The 25926-nt window shown below is 30.3% G+C and overlaps 2 protein-coding genes across 13 annotated transcripts in view; one reads left to right on the top strand and one right to left on the bottom strand.

Moving 5' to 3' along the window:
• The window catches only part of LOC143243217 (glycerophosphocholine phosphodiesterase GPCPD1-like), a 36259-nt gene extending 35351 nt beyond the window's left edge, over nt 1–908 (top strand). For all 11 annotated transcript variants that reach the window (XM_076487089.1, XM_076487101.1, XM_076487062.1 and 8 more), the window contains one exon: nt 454–908. The gene's annotated coding sequence lies outside the window, so the exon portion shown is untranslated. The remainder of the gene's footprint in view (nt 1–453) is intronic.
• A 1288-nt stretch (nt 909–2196) lies between these two features.
• The window catches only part of LOC143243214 (uncharacterized), a 47631-nt gene continuing 23901 nt past the window's right edge, over nt 2197–25926 (bottom strand). For both annotated transcript variants that reach the window (XM_076487046.1, XM_076487050.1), the window contains exons 9-18: nt 24361–24456; nt 21980–22138; nt 19851–20003; nt 18459–18554; nt 15835–15924; nt 12871–12973; nt 11369–11514; nt 8772–8879; nt 8168–8417; nt 2197–7704 (exon numbers count right to left, since the gene is read on the bottom strand). In XM_076487046.1, the coding sequence (XP_076343161.1) occupies nt 8265–8417; nt 8772–8879; nt 11369–11514; nt 12871–12973; nt 15835–15924; nt 18459–18554; nt 19851–20003; nt 21980–22138; nt 24361–24456 (1104 nt within the window). In that variant the 3' untranslated portion in view covers nt 2197–7704; nt 8168–8264. The remainder of the gene's footprint in view (nt 7705–8167; nt 8418–8771; nt 8880–11368; nt 11515–12870; nt 12974–15834; nt 15925–18458; nt 18555–19850; nt 20004–21979; nt 22139–24360; nt 24457–25926) is intronic.

Here is a 25926-nt window from a genome sequence, read left to right as displayed (position 1 = left end):
TTCACAATCAAAATTGAGTATACACGTTTTTGAAGTAATAAATAAGTGTTTTGTTTCTTAAGTACCATTATACAAATAGTTTTTTGTATGAATACAGGTGTTATTACTTAGTTCTTAAGTAATATTGAAGGAAATGTTTGCTGTTGTGAAAAAATCGACGTCTGATTTCAAACTTAGATCCTGTTTAACCACACATCTTGTTGAAGTTTCTATTTATGCAAAACATTTTTTGGTATCTTAAATATGTTACTGTCAAAGTAAAATACGAGAAAACTTTATAGTATAGATTCTGATTGCTAAATTTAAATGGAAATTGTGTTTTTTTTAAGCCCATAATTTATTTCTGTGAAAACATTTGTGATCAAATTAATAAACACAAATGGTTTCTGTTGTATACAGATTAATTTACATTTAAGCTTGTACTGATGGCTGCATTGTTGTTGTTTTTTTTAGGATCTATTGAATTACATGGACTGGAAGTAAAGAATTACAATGTAAATATCTTTCTGCCTATTTCTATTAAGACTATTATAAAGGTATCGAAATACTGCTGCATCATTTCTCCAGTTACACATGTAATAACTGTCACCATTAGTTGTTTTTGTGTGTGTTTCCTTTAGTTCAGAAACCGAATTCCAAAATCAAGTATTATTTATCACAAGATAAATCAACCGTGAAGTATAACATTCTCTTAGTTACCCAAGTCTAGTGATGATTATACTCCCCCCCCCTCCAAATGTTGTTTGGTCCTTTGGAGATAAAAATAATTTGAGCAAAGAACTCTGTTTCCGAGTTAAAACTGTTAATAAGTTAACACAAATTTAAGATTGGCTACTTTCATGTATTGCTGTTTTTTGTACTTGGAAATGAGATTATAAATTACAAAATAAACTCTAATTATAAACAGAGTGAGTGGTTTAGTGAAATAAACTTAAAACCAAGAAGGAAATACACAATAATGAAAGATGTTACCAAGCTGGTACAAAATTTACTTTCTTCAATTATATGTTCTGCAGATGTTTCAGTTCACTTTGAACTATAATATATTTAAATATCAATAATGTAAAGAAGTGCATCCATTTGAAGTTGTTGATGTTTCTCTTAAGAAGTCTTGATACAACTGGAGTCTCTTACTCTGTGCTGGTTTTCTTACCTCCAGGAATGGACTCCTTTTACAGAAGTTTGCAAGTGAGCAGTCTAAGTTGTGTGTTGTTCTTAAAACCACAGTGAACCAATGTTTACTTTATATATAACACCAGTTAAATAAGATTTTTCTCTTTAATAACGTTTACTATTAACAGACACTTCAATATTATATTTTCATACTTGCTGTATTTCCATTTTTTTCCTTCCTCTCTCACAAATGATCACTGTGGTGACTATCATTTTGCCCTATTCCCTCAGCCTTAATACTGTTTTTCATTTGGAGATCTTTCCAGTTGTCTAAGAGCTAAATGGTCTATTTTCTTGTTGAGTGACATGCTGTTGTTGCCTGTTCCTTGAATGAAATCTGTGTTTTTGTAAAGAGGTGTAACAGAGCTTGTCAGGAATATAATCCTGACCTTCACTCTTACTGGTTGATCAGACAAATACATGTGCCTGGCAACTTACCATTATTCAAACACCAGATGCTCAGCTATTTTTCCATACTCTTACCTCCCTTGTCTGTACTGATCAGTTCTGTCTTCATTGTGTTACCAAGTCCATGCCATCTGACTGGCAGCAAATAATTCTTAGTATCTGTGAGAAATGCTTGAAATGTAAAAGATTAGTCAAGGCATTGCTACCTTTAATCTGCCTTCTCTTCAAAATTTGATCTTATTACAAAATTCCAGGACGTATGGATTCACTTTGAATGCAGTTAAAATGTACGAATGGCTGTAACTGTACTCCGTATAAAATACCCCCCTCTGTGCTACAGTGATATGTCTGGAGCCTTAAGTTGCTACAAATTGGGTTTTTATACTTGTTGTGGGCAGAGCATGTATAGTCATTTGTATACTTCTACGCTTAATAACAAAACTTTATAAAAACTTTTGTGAAAATTATATGGGGAAGAGGGATAGTGTGTAAAATACATTTACCTAATTTTATCAGTCAGTCTTTCGTAGTTACATATAACAAGTGTAGGCTTGCAGCTTTCTTGGGACAGATGTAAAAATGTTTGAATCAGTACAAGAAAAAAAACTTTCATTCTTTCAAACCTCACAAAGAAAAATTTATTTACAAATCTGTTACGTAAGAGTTTGGTGTGTGTGTGTATGTGTATATATAATATATATATAATATTATACACATACACACCAATCTAAACCTGATAGTTTAAGAAAATATTACTTTTTGTATTTGTCAAAACAATACATATTTAGTGAAATGTTTTTAAATTTGCAATAAATATAACATGATCTTTACAGTCAGCTCAAATTACATATAAGCTTTACATTACAGTTTATCAAAGGTATAGAGGATTAGAATTTTTACAATGGAATTAAACTTCTGATAGTTTATATATAAATGATCAAGTTATCCACATTAAAAAATATGAGAAAACGTTCATTTCACATAAGAATGATGAAAAGTTACAACTGAAAATATTGCTGTTCAGTAACCAAAAACTAGTTGGAATGATCTGTTATTGTACCAAAAACCAGATTAACTGAAATTTATAACATCTGTTGAGAGAAGATGAATTATTCAGGTAAGGGCTAAATCAGTATTGTATTCCTATTGATACTGCATAACAAAATACACACACATCACCAGAAAACCTTTCAGATAGACATGTGAATATCTAATAAAATTTCCATGTTTTTCTGAATGTTTTTATCTAATTAACAATTAATATTAAGTTAATTGTGATATCAGCAGCTACTGCCCATCACAGGAACTTGTAGAAATGTACTGGTGACTCTACAATCTCTTCATGCTACTTGAGTATGGAGAATGACAGTTTGAAAGTTTTCCATTGTTAGGTGTTGCAGACCCATGTACTAACGTTCCTACCTCAGAAACCTTTGGCATTACAAAACAACTGTTGAAAGACAACTCTCTAACACACAAACTAACATGAAGACAAACTCCATGAAACTGATGATTACTTGCTTTCAATCAGCATCCTATCAATACAATGAATGAACAAACAAACGTGGGACCATGTATTTCGAGACAGCTGCTATGGACATTAACACTTTTACTCAAGTAAAGCAGTGAACAATGTTTCGACCATCTTAGGTCATTTTCAGCTCGAAGATTTTTCTCTGTTTTATTTTGGCAAAAGAGTTAATATCCACACCAGCCATTCTGAGATACATTTTTACTTCAAGTGGGTTTCTCATCACCATGAAATGTACAACACCATTTTTGAGTCTTAGCAGACATTTTTAGAGAGGGCTCTGAAGAAGCAGCCTTCTCCTGTGTTAATGAAAAACTCAAGAAAACTAAGCTATCTAACAAGCTAAACTGCATCTTGAATATCAATGCATGCTTTGACCAAGCTCTCTAAATTATAATAATTCTGCTGCTCAACATTACCATCGAGATGTAAAAAATGTTTCTTAAAATTATTGACAATTTGGGCACACATTTTCAAAAAGGTTGGCCAGCCCTGGCTAGGTAGTGAAAATTGGTTTTCCTTGGGGGTTTTCTCATTTTTCTCACACATTAAAATTTTGAGAACAGAATCTGTAGATCTCCACTCAAAGGGCTCAAACAACTTTGGCTACCAATGGTTGAATTTTAATGAAATAACTAATGCTACATTATACATAGACTGGGGTTATGTTTCTGAGAATTTCCTTTGCTCTTTGCTTATTCAAACTGCCTCAAAGACAAAAGACTCTCTGAACACTAGATTTGAGCTCTGTAAGTGTACAGTATAGTCATCAATATATTTTTACAAGTTTCTCTACGAGGCAGTAACTGCTCATTTCACTCACCTCAATCAAAATACTCTGCTATCATACCTACCACAAATTAACAATTAATAATTGTGTTTTAATGAAGTTAATAAAATGTGTATAATATTTCTCATTTCTGTACATATTTTTTTATACAGATACAAAAAGACTTAAAGTGCTTCACTGTTTTAGTTATTCAATTCTTGATTTGTAGCATGTACTAAATAAAAACATTATCTACACAATATAATGAAACTTATGAAATACAATGTGAACTGGAGATGCATACAAGAGAAATTATTTGATGTAGCAAATCCAACATACACATAAAACAATAATTGCATCAAAGCTCTTGAAGAAACCAGAAAGCAATTTTTTTACAATCAAAAGATCTTCCACTCTCTCTCCAACACTTACCAAACACAGTAAAAAGATGTTAAATGCTGGAGATACTAATAAAAACAAAGAAGGTTACACTGTAATCCCATACACTAGCAATGTAATTTATCAGAATGACATAACCAACACCATATGATGTAAATACATCAAATTACATTATTAAATACACTACACAGCAAAACTCCACAAAAATAAGTGGACAAAAATATTACAGCAATTCAATGTATCTTGTTTCATATTAAAGAGCTTTCCTTGTCAAAACTTTCAAAATAATGCAAAATAAAGAAAACAAACATTACTAAGTTCTATAATAGAGGTTACAATTCAACTGGCTTGAGGAAGTAAATAATAATAATAAAAGTTTCTCTTTAATGCAAGATTTAATCAAAACATTTCATTTGTTAATAACAGTTATAAAATGGTAGGTGTAATTCTAAGATCTTCTTTTGAAGTTAATGTAGTCTTATGTGAATACCTATAATAAGATTTGGTATTAAGCCTACCACACTTTTCAACCAGTCTCTTTTGGATATTCAAGAATTAGATAAATGTACAATAACAGTATTCACCATATTAATCAATTAATACAGAATTCATCAGGTTAGCTGTAACACAACAAACACATTAATGACCAGAATACTATTTATACAAGTCATCTAGTAAAACAATTATTATATTGTGAACACCATTTCAAAGGTAGTAAAGGATGGTAATTAAAAACTCTTGTCAAAAGACACCAGTATTACATTTGTTACACTCTTTAACACTATAATCTAAGAGGCATACTAGGTCTAATACTAAAATCTTATGACAAATATGGTTAATTGTGATCATACTTTACTAGTTTTGATATAGCATTCACTACATAACTAACATAAGTACTGTTCTTATCCTACCATGTTGTTGCTGTTTAATAGGCTTTCATTGGTCACAACTAATGTTAGTGTATTAAGTTTTACATACATGAATATGAAGGTAGAACATAAAACCAACATTGTGTGTTTATGTATTTTGTAAGCATACAAACAGAACTAAAATCTACAAAGTTGGTTGAGGTATTATTGTTGGAATTATAACCAAAAATACTTAACCAAAGAATCAGTGCATTCTCTTCATTATAAGTAAAAACTGTGTATCAAATTAACTATTTTCATTTTGATTTGTGCAGAATTAAATGTTCCTAAATCTACACGATATACTCTGACACAAGTTTACTTTAATTTTGTTCAAAGCACATGTCCAGGAAATATACAAAATTTACCAATAATTATTACAGTTTTAAATAAAAGTACACTCAGGCATTCTGTTTTAGTACTACGAAGGTGATGTACTTTACCAGAATAGGAGAAAGTATTGGCCATTAATTAAATATCTTGCAGGTTAAATATTAACATAAATAACACTTCATGTTATAAGCACCATTCTCAGTCAACATATTCATTGTTTCTTTTGTATTATACTATAATCTAGAAAAAAACTAGTAATAGTAACAAACCCTTTTATTCAATTTACGAAATTGTAAGTGTTTTACTATTATTCATGATGTATTTAGATTGTAAATGCAATAAACATGTCCTCTACATGACCCCACTGGAGGTTTGTCTGCAAGTAAATTTTGACATTAATTTTCCAGTGCCCATTTGTCACATTTACAAAATCATCTAGATACTTCTTGCAAAATACAAAAGTGATAACTGACCCTATGTATTGTGTCTAACACATATTGCCAAAACAATGAACTTTAAAGAACATGGGGGGCATGAAGGAGTTAAAAAGGGCCAAATTCAACATTAAATATTTATGATAAAGTTAATTTGAAACAAGGTATCACAGTATGACTGTTTTTCAGACAATGCTCTATTTATTTGTAATAAACCTGTTAAGAAGAATTCAATTTCAAAAAGAATTAGAGAAACACTAGCTTCACACAAAAAATGACAGCTTTTTTAACACTGAATACAAACAATCAAATATGAAGAAACTGACAAATCCTTCTTAGGTTGATTTGAAAGTCATTTATTGGAACTTAAAAACAAACTAAAATATTCAACTTTGATATATATACACAGACAATTATAAAGTAAAAATTCTCATTTGAGATCCAAGATGATGAGTCCAGACACTGCAATGTAAAGATGTAAGCTCCAGGTTGACTCACCCTCCAAATTAAGTGGGTTGTAGTACAGACCACAAAATGAACATCTTAACCACTAGGATACCAAGATGCCCTGGTTCTTAAACAAGGGTAACTATGTAATGAGATCAGAGGATGAAACAGCAACCACTTTCACATTAAAGAACACACTTTTTGCATCCGTAACCCATCGTAAGGAGTCAAGAGTATACTTTGGTCTAGATTATAATAGTTACATATGGAAAGAAAATAATTAAATTACCACAGTTCATGAGTAGTTTCAAAATATGTTATATACACACTTCCATTGAAAGTCATTAAACAGGATGCAGGAGTGTTATCTGTTACCTTTACAGTGTTTTGGTCACTTTCTAAGCAACACATTATTTACAGCTAACATCTACAGTAAAAAAAGAATAACTTTCAATAAAATAACATATATAAGAGAGTGTGGCTATCACTCAAGTCTTACAAACTGCATCACCACATTAATTGCACTTGAAAGAAGTTGACATGTGCAGATATATATGTAAATAGGACACCCTGTTGATAAACCGTCAATAAAAAACTTCAAACTTACCAGAAAAATTACGAACTTAAAATACGTATCTCAGCATTCACTAAATTCATAAAAACAAAGAGATACAAAGTATGAAATCAGTTTATTAAACATCTTAACAACAAAGCCTACTGAGTATCAACCTTTTTAAAATGGTGAAGCCCCCAAAACATTAAAAACAGTGAACACACACAAAACTGGTATTATGTTTAAAGTGAACAATCGAAATAACCTCAATGATTTCCAGCTTGACCTTGGAGTACGGTTATACTGATATTCTTACACAACCCTTTCAACTTGGCCCTGTAGTATATAAATCTTCAAAATCAATTAATTCTCATTGATTTCCATTGCAGTATGAAGAAAATAAAGAAAATCAAGCAGCACTAAGTGTAGATATATACTCTTTTACCTTACAAGAGATACAACTTGAGAACTGTTTCTGCAGAGACACTTCTACTAAATTTTCAGTTTGTTTACATTATCTACAGATTTCTGGAAATGATTTAGTTGCTCCACAACTGTTTCAGCTAAATGTATGAAAATAATTATCCAAGCTAAGAAGGTGCAAACACCCCAGACTTGAGAAGACCTTTAGATAATTCAGGTTTGGTCCCAAACCACGACATCTTCCAGTTAACAGTTTCTTTAATAAGTCTTTCTTCTTCGGGAGTAAAATTGAGAAGCACTGATATAGCTCTAATGAGTTGCTGAGCCTAATAAGAAACAACAAATTAGTCTTTGTGCAGCAGTAAAGAAGCCGTAAAACTTGTATGTTAACAGAATTATATAATCAGGAAATTGAGATGATTATTAGAATTTGGTTTAATGTTTAAGGTCTATATTTTGAAATTATTGGATGTTAAAAGCTTTACTTACTGGCACTGCTGTACAGACAACTAAAGATCCAAGTAGTTATGACAGCATAACTTAAGACTTATTTATACTAGTTAATATACCTTACAAAACATAATAATAGCACCTGTCAACTATTTCATCAAACTTTTGATTTATGCAATTTTTCTCTTCAACATCATAAAATACTCAAACGTTTATTTTTTGTTAATTATGAATACCACAATATACAAGTAGGAACAAAATGCTAGCCATTATAAATCTTCCTTTTTCTTTTATACTTAGCATTTCATATCTCACTTTTCTAATGAATATTTAACTAACCTCACACTCCCTGGATGTCATGAACTTTAAGACAACATGTTTTAGGTATTTAAAGCTAACATCATCAATCTTGAGGTCAAGGTGATCTTGAGTACGACTAGAGCCTTGATGCCCTAGTACAGTCAGCTGAGAGGGAAAAGATGAGCCCAGTTCCACACTGTCGGACGTCTTGTTGTTTTTTCTGAGCCCGAAGTTCTTTTTGAAGGGTTTTCTTCATATCCACCAGCCTCTGTTGTTGTAACTTGATGGTCTACAAGTTGATAGCAAAACTAACTTAACAATAATAAACACATGCAATCAGAAAAACAAACTGACACTCTACACAATGACCCAAGTCCTTAAGTTACTCCTGTACGTACACACATCTGAAACACTTAAAAGCTAAATTTACTTTTTCTACAAGGTACTTACTATCTCTTCAGTTTCTTGAAGTAAATGCTATGATTATTTCATCTTTATGTTCAATGTCTAGAACTTGTCACAGTAATTTGAAGTGGACAAAGCAATTTTTTCTAGGACATAATTCATTACAAAACATCAATCACAGTTTTGAGAACAACTGATTTCTTGACACTTCTACTCAACGGTGTAAGCAAACTGTTACCTTGTTTCTCTCGGCTAATTCTTGTTCAAGAGCTTCTACGACAGACTTCAGCTCTAACACTCTGGCCGGATGTTCCACATGCGTGACTCGTTTCTCAAATTCATTGATCTAATATACATAATAAAAATCTTCATAATACTTATAAAAGTAGTAGCAACAAGAAACCTTTTAATGTTTTGGTTATTTCATGCAGTATTACTATACGTTAACCCTTAAATGGCAGCCATCATCAACTGATGCTGCTACCTACAACATTCCCACTGTTTAAGGGTTAATATAGTGCTTATAATAATACAATGGATTTAGCAAAACGTTGTTACAACTAAATCATCATCAAATGGTTGTACACAATATGGCACTATATATATATATATATATATATATATACACTGAAATTAAAAACCATCTTGTATGTGTGTAAAAAATACATTAAACATAGTGCCTCTACTTCAGGTTATTGTCTATACTGTAATGTCTGTATTTTTGTCCTACCATTCTCACATAATTCTATTTCACTATGGTGTTGTAAGTAGAGGTATACAAATAATGGATTTTTTTTAATTTGATTAATTTAGAGCTCATTGATTTATTCTCTTAAGATGGCTGAAAACACACTAATTAATCTCACAAGTTCACTAAAAACTCCATAAAAACCACTTATAATGATACAATTATGGTTTTGACACCTACACAACACATGTAAGTTTTGAATAACTACAAACAAATATAATAACAATATTTCAGTTATTTGATTATTTTCATGGGTCATAACACTAACTGATTAAGTTGAATAAATATGAATTAATTAAAACAAACATAATGGTAATATTTAGGTTACTAGACAATCAGAATAAACAAAAAAAACATTAGTTCATTATTTGCATAATATTATTAAAATGAAGTGTAATTTTGACTAACTAATTGTCTTATGTGACTTTGTAGTGACTTTGAGGTTTGTACTTGGTAAGAAAGAAAAAACAAAGCAACAATGTGATTAGTAATTACCTTAAATCTAACTTGAAATGGTTTTGAGCAAAAATTAACATGTTAACTGAAGTTTAATATGTTGCAAAGCTGAATAAAAAAAAACAGGATTAAGATGAAACTATTTCAAGGCCTCACCATATGTTCAAATAAACCATGAATAAATGGAGTCATTGTTATTATGCTAACAGATTATTCTGAAAATTAAAGTTAAAAATCAGGCTTATAAATTCCTTATTGTTAATCTGCTATGATTCACAACATTTGTTGAGAAGGATGTAGAATACAACAAACAGGTATAACTTTGTGCAGAAACATACAGGATAAAACAGGAGACATTAAAAGAATAACAACCACCCAGTATGTAATAAAGGTTGGAATGAAAATCTATGCATATAATTTGGATTCTGAAAGCAGGTTACCCAGAGAGTAAATACCTTTTTATGAAATTTAGTATCTATTCATATATTTGTATTAGTGTGTTAAAAACTTTTAAAAATATTTATTCATGTAGCTGATTACAGGTTTCAGTTATATGATAACTGCAGTTACTCCATATGATAGTTTTACCACTGGATATTAACATAACTGTCTCTTTTACATTATGCAAAAACTTGTAACTGTCCCCTTAGATCATGCAAAAATTTAACTGTCCCTAACATCAGATAATCTCATCTTAAAACTGTCCCTAACATCACACAATCTCATCTTAAAACTATCCCTTACATCACACAATCTCATCTTAAAACTGTCCCTTACATCACACAATCTCATCTTAAAACTATCCCTTACATCACACAATCTCATCTTAAAACTGTCCCTTACATCACACAATCTCATCTTAAAACTATCTTACATCACACAATCTCATCTTAAAACTTACATCACACAATCTCATCTTTAAACTATCCTTACATCACACAATCTCATCTTAAAACTGTCCTTACATCACACAATCTCATCTTAAAACTATCCTTACATCTCATCTTAAAACTATCCTTACATCACACAATCTCATCTTAAAACTGTCCCTACATCACACATCTTAAAACTGTCCTTACATCACACAATCTCATCTTAAAACTGTCCCTTACATCACACAATCTCATCTTAAAACTGTCCCTTACATCACTCATCTTAAATCTCATCTTAAACTGTCCCTTACATCACACAATCTCATCTTAAAACTGTCCCTTACATCACACAATCTCATCTTAAAACTATCCTTACATCACACAATCTCTTATCTTAAAACTATCCTTACATCACACAATCTCATCTTAAAACTATCCTTACATCACACAATCTCATCTTAAAACTGTCCCTTACATCACACAATCTCATCTTAAAACTGTCCCTTACATCACACAATCTCATCTTAAAACTGTCCCTTACATCACACAATCTCATCTTAAAACTATCCCTTACATCACACAATCTCATCTTAAAACTATCCTTACATCACACAATCTCATCTTAAAACTATCCCTTACATCACACAATCTCATCTTAAAACTATCCCTTACATCACACAATCTCATCTTAAAACTATCCCTTACATCACACAATCTCATCTTAAAACTATCCCTTACATCTCACAAAAACTGCCACACCTTTCTTTCTTTTCCTTGAACATCTACTATTGTTTTATTATACTCTTCATCTGTCTCTTGCTGCATTTTTATTTCCTTGAGTTCTTGTCGCACAAGTTCTAGTTGATTTGAGCGTTCTGCATTTCTTATCATTAAACTGTCTTTCTCTGAAAGAAATTTAAAATAACTTCTAAAGTGGACTGTCATTAGTACAATGGTCATAACATACATCCCAAAGTTCATAGAGAAATCATATTGTCACTGTATTGCTGAAGATTAAGCATACAGAAGCAAACTTGAAAATTTTATCATAATTAAATATTTGTTACACAATGATTTATTAGATGAATGAAGCAATCCAAAAGTACAAATTTATTAACTAGATGGCTGGTATGGGTATTTAAATCCAAAAAACAGGATCAAGGTAAAGCTTTCTCAAGGCCTCACATTTATAGTTTTTGGAAAACATTTTTTTTCCCCATTATTTAGGTTACTTGTCTTAAAATAGTTATTACTTTAAACATGAGAAATATAAATGTTGGAACTTGTGGTAATAATGTTATAAGGTTAAGCCTAACTTTATACATATTATACCATATTATTTGTTGGACTAAGTAAGAGAAAGATGGTTGCCAAAGTAACTTTTGAAATAATTAAAATTAATACTTTCATTTCAATTAAAGCATGCACTAGATGCAACAAACACACTACCTGGTCATGATAAGGTCACACATTGTTATCACAAATGTGATGATAGTTAGTATTTCACAAAATATACATGGTTTCTGTATGTATTTAATAGAAAATTATACTGAAGAAACTTGGAGATAGGCACGTCATAAGTTTATCCTGAATGACATATTTTGTTCCATATATTTTACTTTTGTTTAAAGTTGTTTTTTTGTTTTAAATCGGTTATCTTCCAACTATACAAAATAAGTTTTTCTATACCATCTTACAATTTACAATTGTTACAAATTCATAACAATTTCACCTCCCAAATAATAACTCTTGAGCATCTTTTAATAAATGTTGAGAGCTTATTTTCAGTTACAAGGTAAATTTAAGAATTTTAAAGATATTTATGATTTTTGTTAATTCCCAACAATTACATCAAGAACTTGTATTATTTACTTGAAACAGGACTTATTCTTCTTCATAGCTGTTGTTTCTTCACCATTATACTTCATGTTGTAACTATGGAAATTCATTTTTGATGTACATGTTGATAATAAAGCTGAATATAAGGATTCATTGAGAAAAACTAGCATTAAGCACAATATGCACAAAAACATGCAATAAATAAAATTTGCTATACAAGCTAAGTTTCTGTAAGAGGAGACATAAAAAATTTTGGAAATACCCCAAAAATTGGCGCCTTTTTTGTTTTTTAGAAACAATCCCTTTCAGGACTTTTAGAGACTCCAGAAAATTTTCAAGTGTTCTTATCCTAAATATATACAAACTGAATATTAATACTATTTCATTAATCAACAAACATGAAACATTCTGGTAATACTAACCTTGTGTTATAGTGTGTAGTTCAGTTTCTCGTTGTTTAAGAAGTTCTTGAATATCTCCTAAAGAAGATAAATGTATCTTGACCTCTTCCTCCAAGTTCTCAATCTGAAACCAACATGCATGTACATTATATACATACCTGAATATCCAGGTTTCTGAAGATAATTCATGATATATTACTTATTCTACACATTTTGTTTCTTTGGCAGTAACAAGTTTAGAATCAGTTCTTTCTTTACTTTCACTACAATATATCTGGATCCTGCTAACAAAAAGAAATGAACTTTGTTTTTAAGAAGTTAACTTAAGTCAAAGTTGGTGACTTCATATTTCTTAACTGGCTAAAATGTTTCTTAAACATACAGGTTTGTTTGTTTTTGAATTTCGCACAAAGCTATGCCTGGGCTATCTTAGCTAGCTGTCTTTAATTTAGCAGTGTAAGACTAGAGGGAAGGAAGCTAGTCATTAACACCTACCACCAACTCTTGGGCTGCTCTTTTACCAGTGAATAATGGGATTAACCATCACATTATAATGCCTTCACGGCTGAAATGGCAAGCATATTTGGTGTGACGGGAATTTGAACTTGTGACCCTCGAATTACAAGTCGAGTGCCTTAACCACCTGGCCATGCCAGGCATAAACATACAGGAAGAAACTATTTTTCTAGTAATCAACATCAGCATCTTTCTTCATTTGAAGAGATATCCACGCACCTGTATTTCAAGAATACAGCTTTTATTGTTTAGATAATACATTGTTTCATTTCTTACAGGCAAGACATGATCATGTATACTCATGTGATTATGTCTTGTTTTACATGTAAGAGATGAAATATACAAAATAACTTTTTATATACTCACTCAAAGCTGTGTTCCTGAAAAAAATTACCTTAAGTAAGAAAACCTACAAGGAAAAGTTCCCATCACATTTAAGTTAATCTATCAATTGAAATTATTCCATGAACTTTAAGGTGGTTAATTTTGTTCTACTTTTGATTTCACTCAGAGTCAAAGCTCTGAGCTACTCATACCATCCATTGTGAAAAGTAATTGTTCAGCTTTTCAGTCATACCAAGAGCTGCTCAACAATAGCATACAGTACATTTACATTTTTATTCTTTAAGTTACATGATATTTTGAAACGTGAATGATAGTGTGGTTAAGTCCTAACAGCTTAATGTAGAATATCCTGCTTGCTAAATAAAATATGACATCGACATTATTCATGTCTGTTCTCTCACAATTTAAAAAACTAATGTTGAGCTTTGGTTAAATGCATAGCTTTTCAAATAAATCATGGGAAGTGGTTGTCATGGACAGGAGACAGATGAATGCTTCAATAGACACCACAGGGTTACAACATATACAAGATAAAGTTTAAACAGACTGTCCAGTTTGTTAATAGTGACAAAAAAAGTCCCCATACTTACTAGAAGTGAACACAAGTGATAAATATGAAGCTAAAAAATCCAGTAAGATAAAAAAAATGAACTGAAGGAGGAACACAGGGCTACTTCAGCACTACCTTCAAACACAATATCTTCAGTAATACTGCTACCTTTTCCAGCCAGTAATCATGACTAGCATGTGAACAGTTACATAACATTTGTGACAAGATCAAACTATTCTAATGGACACAGAAGCAGCACATGATGACTACATTGATGAATTATTAGTTTGACTGAAGTGAAAAAGATTGCATCAGTGCATAAAATTATTTTGTAACCAACTTATTTGGTTACATCAAACATGCAGAAAGTTTGTTATACTGCACACAAAGTGGACTCTCGTTATGCAAAGCTAATGTCAAGTTCATTCTGCCAAGCAGATAGTAAATTTGCAATTCAAAGTAGAACATAGATTTATCATAACAATCGGACAGCACCTATCAAGAAGCCAGTAATATTTAGTTATATATCTTTTTCACAACTATTTTCATTATTTTATTTCCCTTTGAACCATATTTAAATAATAATCCTGTGAGAAAAAACACTAAATCATGTGCCTCCATGTAGATCATGTAAATGAATAGTAGTAAATAGCACTATTTTTTCCCTATTTGATTTAACCTAACCCAACAAGTTTTTAATTTTTATATTTAGTTACTTTTAAAAAAAATATAGATAAAAACAAGAAATTCAGTACTTATGCGAGGGTTTTGTATTTGAAGTTTTCACGTGCCAATAAATGTTAATCCTAGTTGTTTTTTATAGTTGTTAGTATTTTGCTGAATTTTCCTTTATTTCAAAAATTCAATTTAGAACATGAAATAATAACTCCCATAATAAGAAAAGTGTCCTATAACTATTATAATTTAACTGATTTTCTAGCAGTTACAACAAATCCCTTAGATGGTCCATCCAAACCTGATGGAGCAACAAGGAACATGTTTTTAAAATAAATGAAAAGCTGTAATGAAATAAATGGTAAATTAACACTGTATTTTTATTTATACATGATGTAATATCAAAACACCAGAGAAAATTACTGGCAGTTTATGAAAAAGACAATGCAATGGAAGGCAAATGGGTTCCACATTCCGGTTCATACATCCCTAAAAAAAGGTGATTGGTAGTTGATAAAATTGTATTAAAGTGTTATGTGATACAAGCAAGGGAAATTTGAAAATATAAATATTTCATGTTGAAATTAAAATTTATATAATATTAAAAATTGTATAATAAACATTTTGATGCCATGCTTCTTCACATACATTGATAACACATTAGTTAATTTATTTTGATTACAAGTCTGTTAACCATCCTGACATGTGCACTTGGCCCTACCCGTGTCCAGAGTTAGGCCACTAAAGCACCCAAGAACTATTGTTAACATAATATTAATATCTAAGTTAATTTTTTATAGTTATTTATTTGTTTCAGAAAACTTTATTCCTTATCTAAAAATATACAATTTATTTTTCATTTTGAATTCAGTTGTTCTGTTAAAAATATTTTTCCTTACTCTGCTGGATGCATATTCAAACTCTTTTCTGAATGAATGAAGACTTTCAGACAGGTTTTCACACTCTCTTTCTTTCTTTCTAATACATTCCTGTGAAGTAGAATAACATAGAAGATCTCATAAAAAAAAAAAAAGAATAACAATGGTGACACTTTCACATAACTTTAAGTTATTTCCACATAAAAACTTGACATTTCCTGTTACGATAAAAAAATTGGTGGAATGCAGTTTTTATCTAGTATATAGTGTTCAGAATATCACTTTTAATACTCTTTGGTAGATTGTTTAGGCAGAGTATTCATGATGAAACTTTGTAGAATGGATGGCAACTACCTGTTGCGGAGACACAAGTGTAGAGGATGACATTTTGAAAGTCTTCTGCCTTTCAAAATGTCATCCTCTACACTTGTGTCTCCGCAACAGGTAGTTGCTGTCCATTCTATAACGTTTTTACAAAGTTTTTAAAAGTTTTTCTCATGGAACAAATATAATTATTTTGCTGTAAAGTGCCATTACTGTAGTATCCTTTAAAGGTATAGTCGCTGAAATCCTTTCATATAAACACTTCCAATATGTATTCATGTTAATCATTCACAGAAACATAAAATAATGGATTTCTTTAATGTTGATCACAAACCTGGGTTCAGATAAAAAAATGTTCTTCTGTTTTTAGTTTCTAATTAATTGCAAGAAGTCTAAGGTATGTTATAATAATTAAATCAACTCTGAACAAAGCTTACATCTCATATTTTCCTTATTAAAAAATAAAGTGAAACACTAGATGAACATGTAAGATGTTCCTATTAATAAAAAACATGAAATTCTATTAAATCATAGCAAACAATAACACAATTTATTTTTGTTTTGATAGATGAAATAAAAAATTATTTTTAGTGCTGAATGCTTTAATCTGACCACACTTTACTTATATTGTCAAATAAAAAGTTCTTTTTGTATGTAGTTAATATGCACGATTCTTGAATTATTCAAAATAATTCTAATTAAAAACAAACTGCAATCTTAAATATAAAAATGGATCCTTTCCCTTAAACAATGTGAAGTGGATTAAAATGTACAATTATTTCAAACTTGCATACAGAAATAACTTGGATTAATGTATAACAACTTATGCTTTAGCCATTATTTCTATAAAGAAAATGTACAAACCAGAACAGAGAAGAAAACTATGCTTTCAAAATAGGGCACTAAGGTGAAAAAAAATTGAATAACTTGGTTGTCTGCGGTAACGTTTGGCACCATTAAAGAACAAAAACAAACTAATCATTACAGTAAATATGGACACAGACAGCTACTTAACCCTTTCGGTGCAGTTGGCGACTGCAGTCAACTTGAAGTCTCAGCGAGGCAGGCGATCTTCGTTGACAAGATGTAAACAACACACCCTCGTGGCTAATTATTATAATCACACAGGCCTGTAGAACCACGTGTATTCATTGTTTACTTGGGATTCCCAACAGGTATTTAAACTAGAGGTCATGTGATTTCTTTGCTTTCTAGCCTGTGTAGATCATACTGTTCATTATTTTAGAAGACGCCTTCCTTGCAAATTCTGTTGATACTTATGATATTGTTACAATGCCAAAAGGAAAAGCTTATACCACTAAATAATTGATATTATTTGTAACAATGAAGACAGTGACAAAGAGTTTGAGCCAGATGATAATGAAAGCTTACTTGTAACGGACGAGAGTGATAATGAAGACATTCGTGGCCTGGAATCTGCCACCGCTTTAGGTAAGCACATGGTGTAGTTAGGGTCATATAACTTATTGCATAAACTGACTGACCAAGGCTAGTAGTTGTTGATGGATATATAATTCATTATGCAGACTGCAAGAGCAATGGTGAAAACCCAGTTTCTCTAAGACTATTCAGAGAGCAGATTATTCAAAATTTGCTGGAGGGATATGTCAGCAAAGCGAAACGAAAAGGAAGATCAAGTACTGATAAAGGTCAGCACTTGGTGGAAAGACATAGTATTGGACAATATGAGAACAAAAAAACAGAAACCTGATTTTACTGTTTACAGCGATAGATACACAACTGGATGGAAAAGAAAGCAGACTAATTATTTCTGCAAACACTGCAATCTCCCCATGTGCTTTTTACCATGCCATGAGATATATCATAACCACAAAGACTATCAATGGGCTGCTGCACAAATTGTATACAATTTATAATAAATTATTGTGCCTTACATGGCCCTTCTTCGTTGTGTATCAGGGTGTCTTCCTTTATTCCTGTTATTCTTATGTATTGAATTTAACATATATATGCTTTTAGTACTGATACCGTAATTAGTTAAAAAGTATCAAACATATATATTCAGCGCCATGCCAAACATTAATCATTTTTATTCAGCACGGAAAGGGTTAAATATATTTCTCTAAACTAATTATGTGTTAGTGTTTTATTTTTGGCCAACATACTTTCATAATTTACTTATCACAAACAAATAAGATTTCTCTGAGTATAAACTATTTTCAAACATCAATATTTCATTTGTTTTTAAATTTAGAAAGACTATTTTATCCTTTCAGTTTCTGAGAATTGAATGGTATTCCATAACTTTAGAAAAAATATAATGATTTAATAATCCTTACCTTCAGTTCTGTATTTTCATTCTTTAAGAATATCATACTATTCTCCACTACTGTCTCTTTTTCTAAGTACTTTGTTTGAGCTGCTATCAAGTCATTCTGAAAAGTTGACACATAAAACATAAAAATAACCATATTGTAAAACATAAGACTGCTTACATAAAGATAGTTATCAAAGCTAATGAATAAACATAGATATAGTTCCCCTATATGTTGGGTAACACTTAGTCCTCATGGTACATTTTGTCCATATATTTTGCAGAAATGATCTAACAGAAGAAGTAATCTTATTTTTATTTACTCAGTGAACACAGTTTTACAATATGAATTTAAAGTCCACCAAACTTCTGCTCAGGTTTGATCATTTACTCAGTGAACACAGTTTTACAATATGAATTTAAAGTCCTCCACCCTTCTTCTCAGGTTTGATCATTTACTCAGTGAACACAGTTTTACAATAAGAATTTAAAGTCCTCCACCCTTCTTCTCAGGTTTGATCATTTACTCAGTGAACACCTTTTTACAATATGAATTTAAAGTCCACGACACTTCTACTCAAGTTTGAAAAATTTGTTCAATGTGGTTAAAACACAAAACTAACAAGTATATTTTTAACCCTATTACAATGTTTTAAAGGGTCTTTTGTCAATGTTTAAAACACCAACAAACAAAAGTACTGTTAAAATACCCACTAATTTTAAGCAAAAACACAAGCATAACAATCAGTTTTAAACTAAGTACAAGATATCAGTTAGCTCTGATAAAATGTAATTACATACTATTTAAATTTTAAAACAATAAAATAATATCAACTTAAGATATTTTACAATTCACATGTTATAACTTACAAACTTTGTGAAATGGTAACTATTAATTATATAAATATACAGCAATGGTAAATATTGAGGTTCTTGATATGTTTTAAAGAAATGTCTTTAACAGAATATTTCAGGTTGCACCAACCAGTGTACCGTTAAGAGTACCTGCTACTTTCGAACATGTATTTCTTAACAAGTTATCTGCATTCCGCTTTTTTCTTAAATCCTTTTTACACGGCATGCAAGATAAAAAATGTCTCTTACTTTGTAATGCCAGCATGAGACAAAGAAAGCTCTCGTTTAGTATGATAAATTTCATAAAAGTGGGTAGTTCATGCTGAAAGCATAAAACTAATCTTATTTGTGTTCATAAACAGTTGTATTTCAATATTCTACACTATTTTTAAACTTTTAGATTGAAGGCTAACAGTAATGTTTAAAAATGTGTTCGTTCTTCCTTACGTTTGACAATTTGGTTTGCTCAGCTACTATTAATGTCTAGGTGGTTTACAAATGGATGACTTAATTCCAGTACAATCTTATGAGAATAACTAAAAAAACTGTTCTTAGAGCTTACTATTTTTCTTTGTGCTTCATCACTCTCTCTCTCTTTTTGTTCTGTTATTTCTGACAAAGAAGATTCTAACAGTAAGATTTGGCCTTCTAAATCCTGTTGTTTGTTTCGGGCTTCAGAAGCTAGTTTACCAATCTCTTCTTCATATTCCACTCTCTAGAGAAAGCAAGTTTAAAAGAAGAAATTCTAATTTGTTTTAGTACCAAATCATTTAACTGGACAGTAAAAAAAATCTTGTTGTGTGACTTAAGTTTAATATGAAAAAAATGTTTGCTTCAATAGTCTCACTCAAAAGTTTATTACAGCCACAAAGTGAATTCTGTCATTGCAAGACTGTCATAATAAAGTACTTTTACTCAAGGCTGGTAAATCAGCTTTGAAAGGCCTTTACTCAGTTAGTCTAAATGAAAGGTGATATTCATGATACAAGTAAAAACACTTCATCATGTAGTTTTTCACATTTCACTTGTATAACCATGGAACCTGCTTAATGAATATCAAAAGATTTTTCAATAAATTTGCACATATCTTATTTTCTCCACCCAGCATCAAATGTAGCAAAACCAGTGTAAATGGAATTATGTTTAAAAGATGAAATAAAACACACTTTTTTGTTTTCTACAATAACTGCAGACTGTAACAGACAATTACAAATATTTATTCTAAGAGTGCCAGGAAGTTTATCCTTTTCAGAACTGTTTTTAATTCTTTTTCTTTGAGTGATGTTAATTAGTATAACAAGTCAATAAATCATTGGGTAAGAACTTAGGTAAACAAGCTATCAATTTGTATTGTGAGACATCAGCATTGGTATATTTCTTGGAGAGAAATACTTATAAAAAATACTTCACACAGCTTTAAAATATGCATCATAGCAATTACTTTTGTTGATAAAATATATAACAAATAGAAAATACATACACAAATTAAATTTAGCACTTACCTTAGCCTTGAGGCCTTTATGTACTCAGATGTGTGGTTTCATAATCTTATTTTTCTCACAGTGTTGGTTGTCCCAGAATAATTAATGTAGCTTTTAAATGTGCATTTTAGAATACAAAAATATATTAAGCACTAGAAGAGGATGTCCAAAATTACATTGATTTACTTGGCTTTCTTAGCAACATAGTTTTAAATAGTTCCACTGCTGCTTAAAACCACGTCTTTATTTTATATACACCAAGATCTCCTCATAATTAATCAGCTTTAACCATGACTGATGTAGCTTAGAATATGCTCTCTGTTTGTTATACATGTTTAATAACAGTGTCAGAGTTAATTACTGACTGTTCTTAAAAGACAGCAGATATGAGAGTGGTGTGGTATGTGGATTTAACAGTGTTGTCTCAGTAAAGCAAGAAGAGATTGACGTTTCATATTCTGGTCTGTTCGTACCTACCATACATGTATCTAACAACCTGAAGAGAAAAACATTTATAAACAAGAAGTCCGAGTGTCACCACATCACCTGACTCGGAGATATAAACTGACAAGTTAAGTGTTTCCTTTTGAAATAAAGATATCAAAACTTATGATAACAAAACAATTTGACTTGTAAGCTACATTTGAGACCCAAGTGTATTTAACACAATATATTAATTAAAGTTTCAATGTAACTCTGAAAGAAGGTCATGAGATGTACATTATTACCCTCTCCTGAACATTGGTATAAAAGAAACTAAATATATAACTACAAAAATATGACACTAATTCACATGAATTGCATTTATTTTATCCAAGTTCACGTGTCACTTATATGACATCTACATTTTTGACTAGTTAATGTTACGTTTTAACCTGTTTATATTTTATTATTAAAAAACCTCTTCAAGTTCTTAAAGCCCATACACTAGTTAATACGTTTTTCTTTTAAAATTATAATTGAATTAAAGTTTGTGTAAACCAATCAATAATACCTCGTGTTACTCCTACAGATAAACTACAGCATCTTGTTTTCTCTCTTCTATATACATTTATACATGTACAATTTAAACATCAATATGAAAGAAATGTGGAAACTTTAAGGATTAACACAGATGGAAATAATATCAGGTACTTTCTAAACTAAGATTTCTAGCCAAGCATGTAATTATTAGACTTAAACTATTTCATTATAAAATAAAGTTATCTACCAGTCTAACTAATTCTTTGTCTTTTTCTTGGATTTTCTCTTCCAGAGTCCAAACTTCGTCTCCTTTCTGCTTTGCTTTTTCTCTAACTTCAATGAGTTGCTTTTCTAATTTTGAAAACTCTTTACTGTCTTCTGTTACCTTCTTATTCAGGAGGGATATCTGTTGAAATACAAATTATTTAACTTGTCAAAAGTTTATTCTCAACATGATCTAATTGCAATGAGTTTCACATCAATAAATTACAGTTTTGAATAAACACAACCCTATGTCTAAGCATCGTTTGAAATTCCTAAAATAACCCTGTCACGAAAGGTCACAGGTCAATGACCATGTCATTGTGTTTGGTGACTTGCATTCAAAATTTTATTGAACTACCATTTCAAGAATTTATGTCAACAAGCTTGGTATGAAACTGTAGATTATAATTGAAATGTTAGTATTATACATTAGTTAATTTCTTAACTTAAAAGTAAGTATTTAAAGAACATACCTAAATATCAATTTTTGTGTATCATCCGGTATGTTGAATGCAGCACTGGTTCAGATTAGATGTTTGTGATGTGATGTCAAAATACAAAGTCTGGAGTTTTGTACAAATTAACACAAACTACCAATATTCATAAGTTAAAATATGAAATGAAAACCTTTTATCTCCTCTATTTGCTGAAGTATCACTATATTTAGTAAATCAAACACAGTGTCCCCCACTCACCTTTTTCCAATTTTGGAAATGGTCTCTTTTATACACTTATTTTTACATATGACATGTGAATAACCAATCAAAAGCTCAGAATTTCACCTTAGTGATTTTCTCAGCCATTTTGAAACACAACAACATCCTCTCTTACTTTTGAGACAAAACTTCATGCTGGTAAGTTAAGTTTTTAGGTGTTCGAGAGTTCATATTTTTTTAGACATAAATATAGTTCAGTTATTAAACTTGATAAATTGTAGTGAAATTCTATGGTACTGATATAGTAATTTATGATTTTTTAGTAACTCAGCTGTATATATAAATATAAAATCTAAAAAAAAATTTCATATCTTCCATGTGCAAATTTTAAAAGGCTCAGCAACCTACATCAAGCAGCAACAGAGTTCAAAGTTCATAGTTAAAAGAAATAATTGTTTATTTTACTTCTTTATTTATTGGTCTATATTTTAAGGAAAATAAGTTCATAATAACAATCTATAAACATATACAATGTATAATAATTGAAATATTACTAAACCACTAAAACACAGCCATTTTAATAACTGAATGCCAGTTTTATATCATTGGACATGATAACATGAATGCAAATGATCCAGGTCAGTGCAAGTTTTATAATGTTAGCCAGGCATGACTGGAAGGTTGATATAATAAAAAATAATAAATGTACTTAAATGTATAATGTTATGAAATTTAAGCTATTAATTCTAAATATTTGTGTTCTTGAGTAGTCATTCTGCAGTGAAAAAGTTATAACTTATATTTATTTCCTAATTTTTACAAGGTATTTACAAGGTTGGTCAAATTGACAGACCCCACATAATTAGGGTAGAAAAAATATAAAGTCTTACTGAAAACAAGTGTTTGAAACGTATTTTGGAAGTTTTAGATTACATAAATAATATTTGAAATTTTTGGGACAAAGAATAGTTTTTTAATCAAAACATGAAAATCACTTCACACTTGGAGTAGTAACAAAACAAATTCAATATTTTCATAAATAAAATACTTTAGTGAAAAATCTGATTTTTGTGTACAAAATACTTCACTATAAGTCTATCAAATTTTGCAAAGATACACATGTATATTATACCAAGCCATAGCAAAAGGGTTAAATTAAGCTATGCATTTGCAAAAATCTATAAACATTAATTTAATGAATCATTATATTCTGAAAACAAAACACCATTTGGGGAGGAAGGGATAGTCAGCAAAATCCATGGTTAAAGTTTCAGAAGCAATAATTCACTAAACAATCATAAGAAACATGTTTTTGGAATAATCAATTCCTAAATATCTGACTGTAATAACTTTATCAGATGTTAGTAAATAATTTCCAAGTGTAAAAGATCAAATACAAACCATACTTTGTGGGCTACAGCCTAAAACTAAGAGGTATTTTTAAACTTTAAGGTGTTTTTTTAGATCTGAAAGACTGCATTACTTCACTAAAATTGTAAAATACTGTTTATAAATTTATCTAACCTTCAGAAGTGATGCATAATAGAGGCTATAGGACTTAAATATTTTTCAACTGAAAACAATTCGCAATTAAAATATTTTCTTAGTTATTAGATGTCAAATAATGAATACTTAAAATTATAATAATATCTTGTTAACTGCAAGCATAACTTATTAGAATATCAGTTCATAAATGTCTATTGCATACTTGTGTTTCCAAATTCTTGATCTTCTGACTCCATGTTGATTTTACTTCACTCAAGTGCTCTCGTGATTCTTTTAACTTCTTTTCTAAGTGTTCTCGCTGCAAAATACCAACATAGAATTAGAGCTGGATAATTTGTGGAATTTCTTATTCAACCATCAGACTCATCAACTGATTACATTCAAGTTAAATTAATCAATTATTAACACTAGGTTTGTATAGTTGGAATATTCAATGACAGTAACAACCAGAAATACTCATTTTGATTAGGTATTTTGTGATATTAAATCTCTTTAATCATGATTTAAATTAATTATTTTATGTGACATTACCCAATACTTATAGATAATCAATTGTATCAATTTATTATTCATCTCTATAGGAAATACAAAATTTAGTTTCAAGTGTTACTTCCTCAGGTAGAAAGTATTATGAGATAAACAAAAATAAGATACTGATCACAACAGTATCAGTTTAAAGATCTCTAATGTTATTTAAGATTTTTATAACTGTACTTATTTAAAAAGCAGCAGCAAAATTAAGGCTTTGTTAAAGATATTGTTTCTTTTGGTTAAACGGTTTGAAAAAGAATTATTTTTCATGACTTACAATAATTAAGTAGTGTCTCATTAGTATTATATATAAAATACCCTAATTAAAGTCAAACCTAGAACTGTCTAAGAATGTTTCATAGTACATTGGATTACTTAACTCCTTCCAAGTTACCAGGTATAATTATGGATTTCACAACCTTTTACAGAATTACATTCATAATTTAATCAAACAACTTTATTATCAACATACGTCAATAAACTTCACACAAAAATGTAATTTATAATTCAAATTTTTATATTAATCAAGTTGTAGTGTCTTAATTGTAAAGTAATACCAACAAAAATCTCACAGAATTCTCCAGTTTCTGTACTTACCAATTAGAAACAAAATTATTATTATTGCAAGCAGGAATCTAAAACTTCTACCTCCTGCATGTTCTATTCAATGACAAATCCACCAGAGGCTCCTCACTTCCTTCTCTAACTTAAGATTGTTTACTTAAATCAACATTACATGAATAGATATGTTTATAACTAATATAAAGAGCAGATTCTCCTTTATACTGAACTTAATACAACCCTTTTAAATTTGGTGTGGATGTTATTCACTTGACTGAAATACCTTGTTGTGTGATCAGGATTTTTATGCTTTGAATGGCTAACAGACTTTTTTAGCTTGTATATAGGTTACTTAGAAAGTCAGATATATTACAGCAGCTTTGCAACATTCTATCCTAATGCCTAATATATTTTTTGTGTTCTAAAAAGAATATTTAAAAGATATAACTTTTTTTTAAGGGGGGGTATCCATGAAGGCTTAGAAGAGATAATTAAATATTTGTACTCAAGTGGAAATAGACTGAATACACAGCAAGTACTAGGACTTTTTGGGCTTTTTTATGTGTATTTTTACTTGCTGTTAAATACTTAAAAAAGTAACTAAGATGTAAAAAGTTTTAAACTTCTCAGTTTAACCTGACAAGACTTCAGTAAAATAAAAATTAGTACTTGGGAA

The sequence above is a fragment of the Tachypleus tridentatus genome, chromosome 2 (assembly GCF_004210375.1).
Source record: "Tachypleus tridentatus isolate NWPU-2018 chromosome 2, ASM421037v1, whole genome shotgun sequence".
Classification (NCBI taxonomy): Eukaryota; Metazoa; Arthropoda; class Merostomata; order Xiphosura; family Limulidae; genus Tachypleus; species Tachypleus tridentatus.
This window is presented reverse-complemented; position numbering and strand designations above follow the sequence as displayed.